At 35.5% G+C, this 17,510-nt stretch overlaps 1 protein-coding gene across 1 annotated transcript in view; it reads right to left on the bottom strand.

The window, feature by feature from the left end:
• Positions 1-17,510, bottom strand: part of cdk19 (cyclin-dependent kinase 19) — a 44,406-nt gene that overhangs the window by 7,460 nt on the left and 19,436 nt on the right. The window contains exons 5-11 of the mRNA XM_051137915.1: positions 11,352-11,409; positions 10,329-10,460; positions 10,105-10,248; positions 8,649-8,718; positions 7,683-7,755; positions 7,199-7,296; positions 6,531-6,609 (exon numbers count right to left, since the gene is read on the bottom strand). Of these exons, the coding sequence (XP_050993872.1) occupies positions 6,531-6,609; positions 7,199-7,296; positions 7,683-7,755; positions 8,649-8,718; positions 10,105-10,248; positions 10,329-10,460; positions 11,352-11,409 (654 nt within the window). The remainder of the gene's footprint in view (positions 1-6,530; positions 6,610-7,198; positions 7,297-7,682; positions 7,756-8,648; positions 8,719-10,104; positions 10,249-10,328; positions 10,461-11,351; positions 11,410-17,510) is intronic.

Here is a 17,510-nt window from a genome sequence, read left to right as displayed (position 1 = left end):
CTGATTTTGATAGATTCCTTCGGTCATGCTGAGAACACCGATACCAATTTTGCCAATTTTGGCTGAACTTCCTGTCCGCCATTTTGATTCATGTTGAAAACCTACTTTTTCTAACTCCTCCTAGACCGTTAGTCCAATTTTCACCAAATTTGACTCAGATCATCTTCAGACCATGCTGACCAAAAGTTATGGATTTTGTGTCGATACACGAAACCGTTTTCGTTTAGCGCATCAACGAATTTACTGGAAAGATGCCAAATTGCATCCGAGTCTGTATCTCTGCAAAGCTTTGACATATTGACACCAAATTTTATATGTGCTATTGTCACCACACTCTGACCAAGCCACATCAATTTGGTAACAGTGCCACCTATGGGTCAGAAGTAATATGCCCTTCACTAAACATTAATAATGAAATTTACAAAAATGCTAATAACTTCTGTTTACATTAGCCTATTGGAATGAAACTGATGCCAATAGATTCCTTGGGCCAAGTCGAGAACATTGATACCCATTATGCCGAAATTGGCCAAACTTCCTGTCCGCCATTTTGATTAATGTACAAAACCTACTTTTTCGAACTCCTCCCAGACTGTTAGTCCGATCTTCACCAAATTTGACTCAGATCATCTTCAGACTATGCTGGCAAAAAGTTATGAATTTCGTGTCGATATACGAAACCGTTCTCGTTTAGCGCATCAACAAATTTGCTGGAAAGATGCCAAACTACATCTGAGGCTGTATCTCTGCAAAGCTTTGACATAATGACGGCAAACTTTGTGTGTGTCATTGTCATTTCACACAGAACACGTCACATCAATTTGAAAACAGCACCACCTGTTGGTCAAAAGTGATAAGCCATTAAATTTTATTACGATTGGTTGTATTTATGATTTTTCAGCCATTTCAACTGATATTATCCTAAAATGGCTTAAGTTACTCACTGTTGTAGTCGGTCTGCTGCTCCTTGCCGTGCTTAACTCCTCATTCTGCCTCTTTTGTGCTTGGCCCCGCAATTGCTGCTTGCAGCTATATTTTATATTTATAATTCTTTTTTTTATTAATTTATTTTAGTAAATATTCTATAAAATAAATATAAATTGAATTGACAGGATTGTTGTGCATGTGTTATTTACTATTGTTAAATTAAATAGTGTGATGTCATATACATCATACATCTTTAAGACACAGTCACCAGATCTATATCAATCAACCACTAATTAAAAAAAGGCATGTTTTTGGCTCTGAAATTTAACTGAATAAGTTGCTGTAAAATATCCAAGAGTCCTGTATAGGCTAGGAATGTCTAAGCCTATACAGCTAAGATGTCTGTTGACATGCTGGGCAGTGGTTTGAGACTGTCAAAGCTTAGTTATGATTTTTTTTTTTCGTACATAAATATAATTTTGAACAAAACAATAGCTCACATTAAAATATTTCATAGTAACATTAATGCACTGAGTGCAATGCCAGTGTCTTATGTTTTTTGTACGAAATGTCCCAAATTACAAATGTCCCAAAATTATCAAGTAAAACCACAGTATATGACACAAGAGAATAAAAGACGCAATCTTAAGCAGACTAGTGTTATTAGATCAGCTTTTTGTGTGTGCTGTCAAGTGTGCATGCTTTTTGTACACGCAAACCTTTTGTAAATCAGGGCCTTTGTGTGGTAGGAACCTAATCCGGGTCTGCTGGTCTTTGTACTGATGCGTGGTTCGAATATGTCTGCAAGGTTTACTTCCTCAAATACACTCACAGCCATCCTGACATTGGGCTACCCAGAAAAGCAGCAGTTGCATGAACATTATATGGTGTGGCCAAAGCCACTAAATGTAAAAGTAAATATTGGCTCACTCCAGCGTTGCAGACGTGAGATGGTTATTTTATGCTGTGTGTTTGTTTGTTTGCATTTGTTTGCCTTTTGCTTGGATACATTTCATCCTTCACTGCCCAAGTGCACAGCTTGACAACACTGCTATCTGAGCTCTTGCTCTGCTCTCTCTTTCCTACACCTACACTCAGATTCCCTCTTAGTTCCACTGGAATGAGTAACATTAGAAATTAGCAGTGGAGACTATAAGAAAGCAGCCATTTTAGCAGATGCTTTTATCTAAAGTAGTTTGCAGTACACATTTTACAGGGACAATCTCCCTGGAGCACCAAAGTGCCTTGCTCAAGGTCACAATGACCTTTGCAGTGTTTAGACCAATAATTTCAGACAACAAAAAGTGAGCATCAAAACACCTCATACTTTCTATAACCTACTGTATTAACTAACTGCATATGGCTGTAAAATGGCAGCAAAATTATGTTTTTTTTTGGCACATGCGATTCAAACTAGTTCAGTGGTCGGCAGCCTGGAAAGTAAATATAGCCCACCCATTATCTACACCATATTTAAATGTGGTTTGAAATCAAATTTCTGAAAATCTCTTTCAGTTTGAACAGTGAGATCAGATTTCACGTATTCACTCATTAAAGGAGAAGTCCACTTCCAAAACAGAGATTCACATAAAATGTACTCAACCCCTTGTCGTCCAAGAGGTTCATGTTTTTCTTTCTTCAGTCATAAAGAAATTATGTTTTTTGAGGAAAATATTTCAGCATTTTTCTCCATATAATGGACTGATATGGTGCCCCAATACTGAACTTCCAAAATGCAGTTTAAATGTGGCTTCAAACAATCCCAAATGCGGTTGTAAACGAGGAAGAAGGGTCTTATCTACCGAAACGATTGGTAGTTTTCATTTTAAAAACTCAATTTAAATACTTTTAAACCTCAAACGCTCACCTTGTCTTGCTCTGCCTAAACTCTGTGTATTCTGTCTCAAGACAGTTAGGGTATGTCGAAAAACTCCAATCGTATTTTCTCCCTCAACTTCAAAAATCATTTCTAAATCATCCTACATCGCTGCAGAAGTACCGACACAGTCTTTGCAAAGTGAGCATGCAAAGAAGATCAAACACCCTTAAAAAAAAACTGCGATATAGGATGATTTTGAAGTTGAGGGAGAACATGAGACGGGAGTTTTTCGACATACACTAACTGTCATGAACCGGAACCAGGCAGAGTAAGACAAGACGAGTGTTTGACATTAAAAAGTATAAAAATGATTATTTTTATGAAAATAACCGATCGTTGCGCTAGATAAGACCCTTATTTCTTGGCTGGGATCGTTTACAACCACATTTGGGATTGTTGGAAACCACATTTAAACTGCATTTTGGAAGTTCAAAATTGGGGCACCATATCAGTCCATTATATGGAGAAAAATCCTGAAATTATTTCCTCAAAAAACGATTTCTGTTTGACTGAAGAAAGAAAGACATGAACATCTTAAATGACAAGAGGGTGAGTACATTATCTGTGAATCTTTGTTTTGGAAGTGGACTCCTTTAACATTTTTTATAAAGCACTTTCCAACTACATTTAGAGCAATGCTGAACAATCAGCCTCAAAATAATATAACAACAAAAACATTAGACAAACTACATTAAAAACTCATCACCGCAAAATAAAAGAAAAGAAAACTATTTTTTAAATGAAGAGGTAATAGTAGTGGCAGATCATGTGGCTTATTTCCATAGCCTTGGACATTCACCTTTAAACTTTAATTGTGACCACATAAAACAACCCACAAATACTTGTTCATTCAAATAAGGCACAGACCTAATTTAATGGCTACATCCATACAACTTCCAACAGAACTAAAAGTCTTAGGGGCCTATCATACACCTGGCGTAATGCAACACCAGGAGCGATGCAAGTGTTTTTTGCTAGTTTCAGCCCAACACAGTTATCATTTTCACATCCGGCACCACGTTGTTTAAACAGCAAATGCACCCATCTGTTCACCCATGGGCGTGCTGGTTGGAAAACTAGGTGTGTTCAGGCGCATTGTTGGCATGTTGTTATTTTAAGGCACCTAAAAACGTTTGCTCCATTGACCAATTAAAAAGTGGTCTAAAGTCAATGGTGCAGTATTTTTTTTTTTATGTATTTAAAGGGTGCGTTAGTAATATGTACCTATAGGCAGGTGTGCAACGCACGTATACTCTGCTTATTACAGACACAGGGACGCGAAGCAGCACACAAACATGCCAAATAATAAAAATGAAAGGATTACAATATAAAAGATTATCCGCCGTGCAAACAGTGAAGTGCAACTGGCTCTTAAAGGGAATGGGAGATGAGACCCTGATGGGTTTATTGCACATTACGCCCAAAACACAGCCATGACTCAATAAGAGAATAGGTACAACCCTTTTGGACCATGCGCCTTATGCCGCTAGCAAAAGCTAAACTAGCGGACAAGCCCTAAGTTGTTAAAATGTGGCCCATAATCTTAGTCTTTCCCCCCCTTTTAAATGGAGAAGATCATGTGACATCCAATTTTTAACCTTCTACAAGACAAATGTGAATTAGAAACAATTATCTACTAGTCTACTGTCAGCATAAAAATTTTAAGAACTAGTAAATACCATGTACCAAATAAAAAAAAAATAAATAAATAAAAATAAATAAATTTAGATAAAAAGAAAACAATGTCAGGCCAAAGGAAGCATGTACAAAGAAAATAACATAACTCCTAAAACAGAACCCTGAGGAACCCCACAAGTAATATGTGCAGAACAGTAATCTGTTCCTTAAAGGGGTCATCGGATGCCCATTTTCCACAAGTTGATATGATTCTTTAGGGTCTTAATGAAAAGTCTATAACATGCTTTGGTTAAAATTTCTCAATGGTAGTGTAAACACCACCTTTTTACCTTGCCAAAATCAGCTCTGCAAAAATCATCCTGTTTTGGTCAAGGTTGCTTTAAATGTTAATGAGCTCTGCTTGCCCCGCCCCTCTGTTCTCTCTGTGGAGTGACGAGCCTGTTTACTTTAGCCGCATTTAGCCGTGTTTAGCCGCTAAACTTGCTAACTAGCACGTAATTAGGAAAAGTGATCACAAAGATTCATAAAAAACCCTTATACTCACTTCTGCTGTAAGTGAAGCTGGATCACGAATGATTCGCATGAACATAGACGGATATATGTAGATCGGGAGGCGCATTCCCTTCACAAACAAACGTAATCTACTGCATCTTCAGCGGCTCAGATTTCGGGAGTAAATGACGACCACTATGTTCATTATTACATCCAGCAACACAACACCTCAATCGCTCAATCAGAGATATTCTTGTCTAACTTACATCCCTGCTCCGGCATCGAAACAATGGAGGTCGGACTGTTACAGCTGATTTAGGGCGGGTCTGAGGTAAAACGCTCATGTCAATCAACTATCGTGGGAGCAGCCTCTGTGGGTGTGATGCAACACCGACAGGCATCTGACAATGGCTCAATTTGAAAAAAGGAATATTATTTTTACAGATTAATTACAAACCACTGCATAGATTTGTATCATTATAGGGTAGATTTGTACATACACTGCCAACACACATTAATGTTCAAACCACATGTAAAAGTGAACTTTGCATCTGATGACCCCTTTAAAAGAGAAGAAAAAAAATCTGCACTGTGCCTTGAGTTCTAGTTCCATGAAATAAAGAAAACAAAAAAGTGAGTGTTTAATTAAATATAATCCCATTAATCTGTCCAAAATTTATTTCAGGAACATCTGAGGAGGCTTTTAAACCTGACCCTCCAGACGAATTGAGTAATCTATTTATGGTTCATAACAGAACTCTAGGTGTGAAATGATTTTGAAGCCTGCACTGCTCTCTGTCAAACTCTCCCTCAAAACTTGAAAAGAGACCTGTAACTATTTTTTATTTAATTTCCATTCAGCCTTCCTGCATTCCTGCCTAAGGATGCAAGTTTGATTCTTAAGCCAGGGTTCTGAATAAACTTAATATTCCTTGACTTTATATGGAGCAACAGAGTCAAGAATATCTGTATAAACACAGAAGTAAAACTCAAAAATGAGATGGCTATATAAACTTCTGTAAAGTCCAGAGCTGTGGATGAGGTAATAAGATGGGAACAGAACAAAACAGGCTGAAGAGTGGAGGGTTTACATGGATATATAACACTAAACATAACGGGCATATGATCAGATAAACAACAATGTCAGTATTATTGGATAGAATCCCTAGAGACAGAGATAGATCCAAAGAGTTAGCTTTCTCATGAGTATGGCCAGCAAATTTAAAAAAAAAAAAACATTTATGTTCATATGTGACATTCACTATGTATTGAATGATGAATGAATGGTTCTTGCAGAGCACATGTAAACACAATCATGTTTTATCACAATAGGATGTTATATGACAGATATGAGAGATTTAAACATTTCTAATCTGCTTCTCATATGTTTCTCGTTGTTGCTTTGACGCTTAAGTCAAACTATAGCAACCGTTGCAGATAGGATACCGACTACACTGTCAAAACAAAAGGATCTGATTTCATTCTTTACAAAATTACAGTACGGAAAGTCAGTGCTAAAGATCACATATGACAAAAAATTTAGAACTGGATGCAGTGTGTGAAAAGCTTAAATTTCTAAATCAGGCATTGTTACCTTCTCTGTTTTCTCCTCTGGTTCATCCTCACTTAGAAACTCTCGTTTGGGGTAGGGAATCTGACATCCTGCAAATACACTGAAACACACACATGCACACAAAGAAAAAAATTAAGTAGTTTTTACAGGAACTGCAACTGTTATTCATGGAAATTTGGTAAATAAATAACAGGTGAATGGCCATGGTTCATGTTTAAGCTGCTATAAAAGCTGTTTGAAAGAGGAAAAACAGGAAATATTTGTGGCATGCTACACTACATAGGGAAAAGCAACCAGACACCCATTTCTAATTAAAGGGTTTGGCTAAGTTCCAGTGCAGGCAAATCTTATTGCAACAGCACAGAATGACACTCTGGAGAATTAGGTATTTTTTCTCTTACAGCATGAATGTGCACAAAGTGAGATCCATAAAAATGAACCATTAAGTCTGCAGCACTAAACCAAAGACGAACACAGAATGAAAGCCAGACCCCATCACAGTGCTAGTGCCTGAGCTTTCTAATGACCTTGAATGGAAAAATGCAACTTCTCAAAGCTAATTGTTTTGAAACTACAGGTTGAACAAGCAGATAAGGGTGTGGTGTTTGGGTGTCCACATACTTTTAGTTATCTCGTCTGAGATTACTCAGCATGCATCTAAATGAGTGCACATGTGGAGCGAGTCTTACTCAGATGTAGGTAAGGGGTCCTCCAGGAAATATGGGTCCTGCAGTGCCTGCTCAGAAGTGATTCTTTTGGTTGGGTCCATAGTCAGCAATTTCTGGAGCTAGATTACATTATATTAATTACTGTGGGGAAAGATGAGGAAATTCGCATAGTGGAGTTGGTGGGCTTTCCTGAATAATTAATTAACTAGTTAATGTTAAGGAAACCAAGTTCAGGATAACAACAAAATTACATATATATCTTCATGTAATCCAAGAATGACTCCTACAAAAATCTTACTGAATTACTGTAATATTTGCAAGAGGAAAGCAATTTCTTATTGCAACACTGAAGCAAATGATTCCTGTAAGTAATCTTAAAAGATGTTTTCATGAAGCATAAAGTGTGTCTAAAATGTCTTCACAGAACCGTAACCCATTTATATAAGTTGAAACAATACAATTGATACAGCTGATACAATTTGAAACAAGTTCACAATAGACTCACCAGTAGAAACACTTTGCTGTCTGGCTTGACTTTATGTTTCTCCATGTATTTGATAAGACTGCTGTTGGCATATCTGTAAAACACATTCAAAGAATCACTATATATGCACATTTACATCTTTGCACAAAATATAGGGTGCAACAGGGCTAAAGGCGTCTTTGATATTATTTTCCTCTTAATAATGTTGGGTGTCCATCTTAGAGATAATCTAAGAATGAGAATGAAACCATAATATTTAAAAACATGATATTAATCATATATGTTGTTACTACTGTAAATCTATATTCAATTACTGTAGGATCTCCTTCAATGCTTTCAGAATCTTATTTTAAAATGATTTTGTTGCTGTATTTTAAAATATATGTTTTATATTAACATATTTTAGTGACAGTATATTCACTGAACAAAAATTCATTATTTTATTTATCATAATAAGCAGAAAACAGTACAAACTTTGCTAAAGTGATTGTTTTGAACAAATATTAATTTAGACATTATTAAAAAAAAACATTATTTTAGCTAAAGTATTTGTATCAATACAGTGTGCCACCCGTGTGTGCGGTAGAAGTCCCCCCTTGCCACCTCATTTATAAGATTTTTAAACAAAATAACTTGTATGATTTATTTTCACATAAAATTTGTTGCTCCATAAATGTTCAATACAAACATATATTTTTCTGCAATCATAGGCTTTGGGCGCAGTGAAAAGCACATCTTTTCGTAGGGTGTGCCTTTAGCCCCGTTGTACCCTAATACATATACTAAGTTAGTTGTGTTCAAACAGTACAGAACTGAACTGAAGTAGTGACTTGCTGTTCTTCTGTGTACTGTCTAGAAAGATTTACAGCGAGAAAATTCAGTTATACACTCACATAAATGAATATAAATCATGACATAAAATCAACACTTGTTTTCGCTGCTGAGGATAAATTTGGTATTACTCTGGAAACAGAGCATCGCACTCACGTGGTTCTTCTGAAATCTTTCTGTAGAGTAGGATATTCTGGCATTTTCCGGATATCTTCCCAGTCTTTATCTAGGAATTACACATAAACATAATATAATAGTGCACAGTGACATTTAACAAGGCTACGAGTCAAAATACGGACTAACAATAACAAACTCACTTGTTAAGTGTCTCTTACTACTATGTACTTTTGAAAATTATGTATTTAATACAATTATTTGGTACTATTATGTGCATTTGTTAAACTGTACTTAAGCGTCTGCATTTATTGATAACTCTTTATTGTACAGTCTACAGCATGTGTGTGTACTTATTATAGCACAAGGTGGTTGAAAACACCTCAAACACATTTCTAAGCATTAATCCTAGAGGAAACAAGTTAATTTGATGACAGAAATAGAACACAGCCTGTAAGGCATGCCTCATTCAGAACAAATCAACAGAGTAGTGCATAACTGCTTATAATTATCTGTGATCTACTAAGGTGTGGTAGTCAGTTTACTTGTATTTGTGCAATATATAACACCCTAAAAACATGTCTTAACTCATACTGCGCCTGTGTTTTTAGTAGATGACACACACCTGATTACCATCGGCGCTGCTTATTTGCATCTCTTTTCTAATTTGTGCTGGTATATTGGTAGATTGCATTAGTCATTGTGGTTGATCTGTGTCTGTATTGTTTAATTTGTTCATTGTCAGAACAGCCTGTCCCATCGTCACATTTATGGGATTACGCTCGCATGCTAATTTACCCTGTTAAGTAAATCTGCTCCTAAATATGCACAAGTAAAACTTAAAATGTTGCTTTGGTGCCTGAGCTATGTTTATTAAATATCAGTACTTTTTAATGGGCAGAAAAATCTGCTATCGTGTGTCTGCTGCAATTTTATTTTTCTGCTGGTCTATTATTGTGGTATAATCTATTCCAGATAAACCCGCAAAACGTCATTCATTCATTAATTCATTCAATAAATCAAAGACAACTTTTTTATCACTGCACAAACAGCTTCACATTTAACACTTAAGTTAAAACAAAAATCTCAAAACAGTAACACTAATATATGCAAGTAATATTTGCAACTCAAATACATGTGGGAAGAGGACCCACACAAGGACAAATGAATGAAGAGAGGCAAGTCAAGGACATCACTAAGAGAAAAATAAATTTAAACTGCTTGTTCCTAATCTGAAAAAACAAAACAAAACAAAACAAAACATAGATCTCAGGTCTTCCTGTTAGCACACACAACAACAGGTTGTAATTTACCATAAACTGTAAAAATATAATAAATGTATTTTTCCAAAGCAACAACCAGAAATTGCCTAGTCATTCTAAAATAGATTCATTTAAACTGATCAGTCTAATATAAGTAATACAAAACAGTCATGAGAGAAGAATACTACACTGAGGCCGAGTAAAGGTGGCCATATGATAAGTTAAGGGTCAGTCACCTGCTGGAAAGCCCATGACGCTGAATATGCGATCTAACTGGTCGTGATGGAAAGGATTGCTGGTCTTTATGTCCTCTTGTCGACAATGGAAGATTGGTTCTGACGTCAACAGCTCCGCAAAGATACAGCCTATTGCCCAAATATCTAAAAAGTCAAAGAATATTTAGTATAGATAACAAAGAATACAGACAGACAGCCTGAAGTGCACACAACACACAACTTACCGATTGCTTTGGTGTAGTGTCTTGCACCGAGCAGTAGTTCGGGTGCTCGGTACCAGAATGTGACGACCACTGGGTCCAGATCAGCCAAAGGCTTCAGTGGAGAGTTAAATAGTCGGGCAAAACCCATATCAGCTAAGAGACACAAACATATAAACACATAAATACCCCACTCTGATCACAGGGACTTGTACGTTTGCAGATCATTTCCGCTTTAGGTGAGCTATGCATTTTGTTTGTCATGAATATACAATATAATATTTGCTTTGAGAACATTCAGTGTTGCCAAGTCCGCGTTTTTTTTCCTGTTGAATTGGAAACTTTTATAGGTTGTTTTTAGTCTGTGGGTTGAAGCGAAACTTTCCACCACCCCCCAAAATGCAATTTCAACCACGGTGGAATCCCCAGGAAGAAAGTTTTGACCCCCCAGAATTGGTTTTTCGAGCAAATTTGATGCAATTTTTAAATATATGTTTTCATAGTTTTTTTTTCTTATTATTATAGATATTGTGCTGATTTTGTTGTGCAGACATGGCAACCCTGCATTTGATCAATATAAAAGTGTAAATTTTACTGTTTTCAAAATGCAGTGGAAATTGTTGAGCATGTTTTGTCTCAAGTGTCATAACCCGTGACAGATTAAATAATTAGTTGTGCTGCTTATGTGATGTGGCTCCAATACTCAAGTGAGTCAAGATAACATTGAAAGTCACAGTGTAGCCAAACACAATAACAAATTCCACAGGCCATTAAAAATAGTGCCCACAGCCCTGAACAATCATCACCCAGAATAGTGTCTTATGTAAGACAATGGCTTCACATTTGTCCAGACTGACCCTATAGCCACCTAAGCTCTGTAAACCTTGACAATATCATCTAAAAAGAAAATGAGTTAACCGAAAAAAGGTTCAGCAGGATCACATAATATCTCATTTTCTTCCCTGATAATTTGCAACTCTAATAAAAACATTTTCAACTGAGGAAATCTAGACTATGCAATCCAATGTAGTCAATATGGCATTTTACCAATTTTGACTCTTCCTCGCTCTGGGCCCTCCCCCATGACCAGGATATTGGCGGGTTTCTGAAAGAGAAAGATCACAAATAACCACAAATGGATGTGCAATTTTTAAATAAAAACTTTTTAGAATTATTCTAGATCAGGGGCCAGTTGCATAAAAGGTTTAGACTAGTCTTAAAAAGTTAGTCAGCTATTTTTTCTTTAAGACTGGTAATAATTTATTTAAAAACAGTTACAGAAAAATGTAAATTATTCTAAGCTGAATCCAAAAAATAATAATGATTATCCTTTGGTTAACTGCTAGTTAGTCAGACTAATAGTTAAGACACTGTCTTAACATTGAGGCTAAGTTTATGCAACTGGCCCCAGAACATCAGTTTTCAAAATTTGGGTAATTCTGACTTTTTCTATTAAGTCATCACCTCTTACCAGGCCGTACAGTTCTTCTCAAAAGTTTGGAAACATTAGGATTTTTAAAATGTTTTTAAAGGGGTCATCGGATGCCCATTTTCCACAAGTTGATATGATTCTTTAGGGTCTTAATGAAAAGTCTATAATATACTTTGTTTAAAAATTCTCAATGGTTGTGTAAAACAACACCCTTTTTACCTTGTCAAAATCAGCTCTGCAAAAAAAATCATTCCATTCTGATGGATTGTTCCTTTAAATGCAAATGAGCTCTGCTCGCCCCGCCCCTCTCTTCTCTCTGTGGAGTGACGAGCCTGTTTACTTTAGCCACGGTTAGCCGCTAAACTTGCTAACTAGCACGTTATAAGGAAAGATTCATAAAAAAAACCCTTATACTCCTGCTGTAAGTGAAGCTGGATCACGAATGATTTGCGAGAACATAGACACATTTATGTAGATCGGGAGGTGCATTCCCTTCACAAACAAACGTAATCCACTGCATCTTCAGCGGCTCAGATGTCGGGAGAAAATGACGACCACTATGTTCATTATTACATCCAGCAACACAACACCTCAATCGCTCAATCTGAGATATTCTTGTCTAACTTACATCCCTGCTCCGGCATCAAAACAATGGAGGTCGGACTGTTACAGCTGATCTGCGGTAAGACGCTCATGTCAATCAACTATGGTGGGAGCGGCCTCTGTGGGTGTGATGGCATCTGAGAATGGCTCGATTTAAAAAAAAAATGGGATATTATTTTTACAGATTAATTAAAAACCACTGCATGGATTTTTATCATTATAGGGTAGATTTGTACATACACTGCCAACACACATTAATGTTCAAACAACATGAAAAAGTGAACTTAGCATCTGATGACCCCTTTTAAAAAAACAAAACAAACACACACACACAAACATCCCAGACATTTGAATGGTAGTATAACATGGTGTCTGCATAAATATTCAGCAGCACAATTGTTTTCGCACTGATAATAATCAGAAATATTTCTTGAGCAGCATTTAAAAATGATTGATGAAGTATCATGTGACACTGAAGACTAAAGTAATGATGCTGAAAATTTAAAGAATATGTTTATGAATATATGAAGAGCTCTTTTCCAAAACGTGATAAACACCATTTTTTACAAAATTGAGTTCCTGCCAAAATCAGTATTGTATCTGGTCGTTATTGAAAAGGCAGTTTTTAATCTTACGCAAAATGTGATATCCGCCGTGTTATTCTGTCATGTTTTCTCCCTTTTTTTCCAAACCGCGACAAACGCCAGTCTCCCTTTTCTGCAAAATGCGATACATCTGCTCAACCAATCACAGTGCAGCATTTCACTCATTGTAAACAGTAAAGGCGGCGCTTTGAGTATACCCCCATCCTAGTTTTTTCAACGTTGAGTAATGTATCACCGCTGAGCCGCTGCGCATCTCCATTCAAACACAGTGATGTTTCGTTTATAAATGAACGTGCGTTTTCTAGTAAGTCAATGAATCAATTACCCATTCATAAAAAGAGTCACTTGCTTTATTCCTGAATTAATCAGCCGTTCGAACGATTCAAATTAATTATATGATTCAGAAATTAAATCAGTGACTTACCGCCACCTACTGGCAGTATTTAATTTTTATCTTCTTTTTAGTTATTAAAATCATTTAATATTTCTATGTTCACATTGTATATTTAAAACATTAATCCCAACAAGAGTTTATGAATTTGATTGCCCTTATGCCAGCTCTTTCCATCACTTATACTTTCTCTAAAAAGAAAAGTAAGCGTAGACCCCTAATGGATTTATTGCATTTTGGGAAAAAATAATCAGTTTTTATAATAAATCTTTGAAAAATCTAAATCTAGATTTGAATTTTTTATGTTATTATAACCTAAAGATGCTATGTGAAAGTTTAAAACAGAAAATAGTGGTTTTCATCTTGCCACTTTCTTGGTAAAGAAAACACATTTTTACTCAAATTAATCAAAATGGATTTATAGCGTTTTGGAAAAGAGCTCCTCATTTATATATATATATATATATATATATATTTAAAATTAGTAATACTATTTAATACTAGTATTTGTATATTTTCGAGCACATAAATGCAGCCTTGATGAGCAGAAGAGACTTTTAAAAATCATAATCTTCCCAAACTTTTGACAAGTACTGTATACGTGTTCACACCTGCATGAAGCATATAGCCATGACACCCATTTTGTTTATGGAAATATTCTGTCTCACAGGGAGGCTGTGGCAGATGCTGAGCTATCACTCGTCTAAACACAACACTTATGGGAGACGCCATCTTCATTATAATATTTATGCATGTCAAAAAAATATATTTGTTAATATTTCTTCAGGCCATGCTGAAGTCAACATATTTTATGCCAGAGAGAACAAGTCATCAAGTCATTTTAATTGCACAAAGCCAAAAAAAAAAAAAAAAAAAAAAAAAAATTAATTCTAATAAAGCATACGTTCTTTACTCATACTCATAATAACAAATGCTTTTTTATTTTAAGGTTTATTTAGTTTTAGAGGAAGCGAACGGAATTGCAAAATTAATTACTTTTCCAAACTGCGCAGACCCATTTTTCTGTCTTGTTTTCTCAAGATTACAAATAATTTATTGTATGTCCACCGGATTCTGCATGTTTGGAAACTATTCACAGCTTCATTTGGTGTCACTAAATACAGAAACCGCACACTTTACAATAAGTTGTTGCTTATAAAGGGAAAATAAAATGGAACGGACAGACAGAAAAACCCTGAGACGTCATGAATCTGTATGTGGTTGTGGATGACTGGCTGTTGCATCAGTAAGTAATGATGTCTTCTAATTATTCCGAGACGCTTGAGTTTCTATGAGCTTTAATGAGGGTATGTTACTATGGGAACAGCAAGCATAAGGTTTCTGTAATTTACTCAACACAACACCGGCATCACAAAACTGCTATTATCATTCACTTAAATCCACTTTAGGAAATAGGAAGTCTTTTTATGGTAAAACTGCAGGCCTCAATGTTGTAAAACAAAGCAAAAAATGATTGTAATTACCATTTCTGTTAACATTAACACAATATCACAGAACGCAGAGACTAGTCATGCCTGTACAGTAAGGTGTCACACAGCATAGGCAAAATTTCAGGAATAGTTCACCCAAAATTAAAATTCTGGGTAACACTTTAGTTTACAGCCTATTCTCACTATTAACTAGTTGCTTATTATCATGCTCTTTATTAGTACTTATAAAGCACATATCTTGCATGACCATTTTCTACATCACTAAACCCACTTAATACCTAAACTTCACAACAACCTTTCTATCTATTTATAAGAAGCCAATTAGGAGCTCAATGAGGTGAAAGTCTTAGTTAAATGTTTGTTAATAGAAAGAATTGAACATTAAAATAAAGTGTGACCAAATTATGTTATCATGTAGTAAGCATTTCTTCCTCTGAGCAAAAATAGATAGTAATAGTAGTAGTTTTTAACTTCTATGACTTTTTTGAAGCTTAAACATTTTTAGGACCCGCTTTAAATAAATTGTCTTTACCTATGTACTAACATTTAAATTAATCATTTAATACAACACACATCTATGACACCCTTAACCCTGAAAACATAAAACAAAACCTTCCCTTAACCCATAAAATGTGTTTTACACCACAACTTGAACACACACACACACAAAATAAACAGATAAAATAACTTCACTGGCTCTGATAAAAGAATAGTTCACCCAAAAATAACAATTCTGTAATTACTTATTCACCTTCATGTAAACAATATTCTGTTATATTTTCTGTGGAAAAACAAACACATCTCTTTTGCATATAACTACAGCTGAAAAGGACATGCTGGTCCTTCTTGGAGCTTGACATGTAGTTCATATCAACCATTGTTGTATGAATAACAGCTTACACAGACAAAATGCAAACATATGGGTTTAGAATGAAAATAAGTTTCATTCTTTTGATTAAGATGCACAAAATGTCTATCAACTAAGATAAGATATTCAATAATCCCCTAATTTGCTACTTATTAATAGTTAGTAAGGTAGTTGCTGAGTTTAGGTATGGTGTAGGATTAAGGGATCTAAAAGATGGTCATGCAGAAAAAGGCATTAATATGTGCTTTATAAGTACTAATAAACAGGCAATATGCCTGTAATATGCATGTCAATAAGCAACCAGTTAATAGTGTTCCCTAATCTAAAGTGTTATGAAGTCATGAAGAAATAATGACAGAATTTGAATTTTTGATTGAACTATCCCTTAAACACTTTTACACAGTTCACATATACAAAATACATAAATACAAAAGCATCGAACATCTGGCTGTTCCTGTTAAATCATATTTATAATTTATGTTGACTCTAAGCCAGCTGTTGAGCCCTATAACAATGTGTATTTCTCTTATATACAACTGGGTTAATGGCAGAGTGTGCTATTGATCGATACACTAGGGATTGATGGGATTACATAACAGTGTGGTGACAATCCATGTGTGACACTTTCCACTGGACTCAATCCATATCACTCCCAGTCTGTGTGCTGATGCCTTTGACAAATGTTAACACCAACTGAACATTTCACAAATAGTTTATTTAGTAAAGATAAGACTGGAGGATCCAGTAATGGATGGTATGTAAACACAACTGAGTAACCGGAAAAATACACTGAGGAAAAAAAAAGAGAGAACCTATACAGTCAAAATCCAACTTTATTTTCTTCCTACTTTGACTGTCAAATTGTTCCTTACATAAAACTATTTGCATACATGGTTGGAAATGTAGCAACAAGCCAAAACACACTTTCACAAAATGCAGACATAATGTAGATGCTTTTATCAGACGTTTTTGTGTAATGCATAATACCGCATGTCCATAAATCACCTGTATCTCATCAAATGTAGAGTTTCAAATTCATATAAGCAAATCATTTTGCTTTTACTGACAAATACTACTGCCAACCTCTCTCCCTCAAGACATGTATAAATAATTGGTCACACTTTATTTTTTAAGGTCCAGTTCTCACTATTAACAAACCATTAACTATGGCTTTTGCCTCAATAAACTCCTAATTTGCTGCTATTAATAGTTAGTAAGGTAGTTGTTAAGTTCAGGTATTGGGTAGAATTAGGGATGTAGAATATGGTCATGTAGAATATGTGCTTTATAAATACAATAAACAGCCAATATGTTAATAATAGCAATGCTAACAAGTAACTAGTTAATAGTGAGAATTGTTCCCTACACTAAAGTGTTACCAAACAATTATTGTTTGTATTTTGACAATAATGCTATCCTATTATCAGTGTGTGTTTCACCTCTGTGTTTTGCATCGCCCCTGGCAACCACAGCCTTTCACTAACAAGAAGGCAGAGCATCATAATATTCACACCAGAGAACAATCATTTCATCGCTGAGAAAGGGATTTACACGCTGCCCACATGCAGGACGACAAGCCGAGAACACTCCACAGACAAGTAATGGTTCTTTCTATGTTTGTCTTGATCACAGAAACGAATTGACTCCCATTTGACTGCAGTTGCACTTCACTCTCTGACCATCACACTTCTCATTTGCACACAATAATGTAACGTGTTACTTCTACTTCTATACTTTTAGCAATGTTTCACAACACTGTTCACACAGAACAATGATACTAAGGTATAGAAAGCATTCTTACAGACTGATGACAGCTCTGCATGACAACAGTAAATCTATCCATTTTAAAAATAAGC

Source organism: Labeo rohita, chromosome 20 (assembly GCF_022985175.1).
Source record: "Labeo rohita strain BAU-BD-2019 chromosome 20, IGBB_LRoh.1.0, whole genome shotgun sequence".
Classification (NCBI taxonomy): Eukaryota; Metazoa; Chordata; class Actinopteri; order Cypriniformes; family Cyprinidae; genus Labeo; species Labeo rohita.
This window is presented reverse-complemented; position numbering and strand designations above follow the sequence as displayed.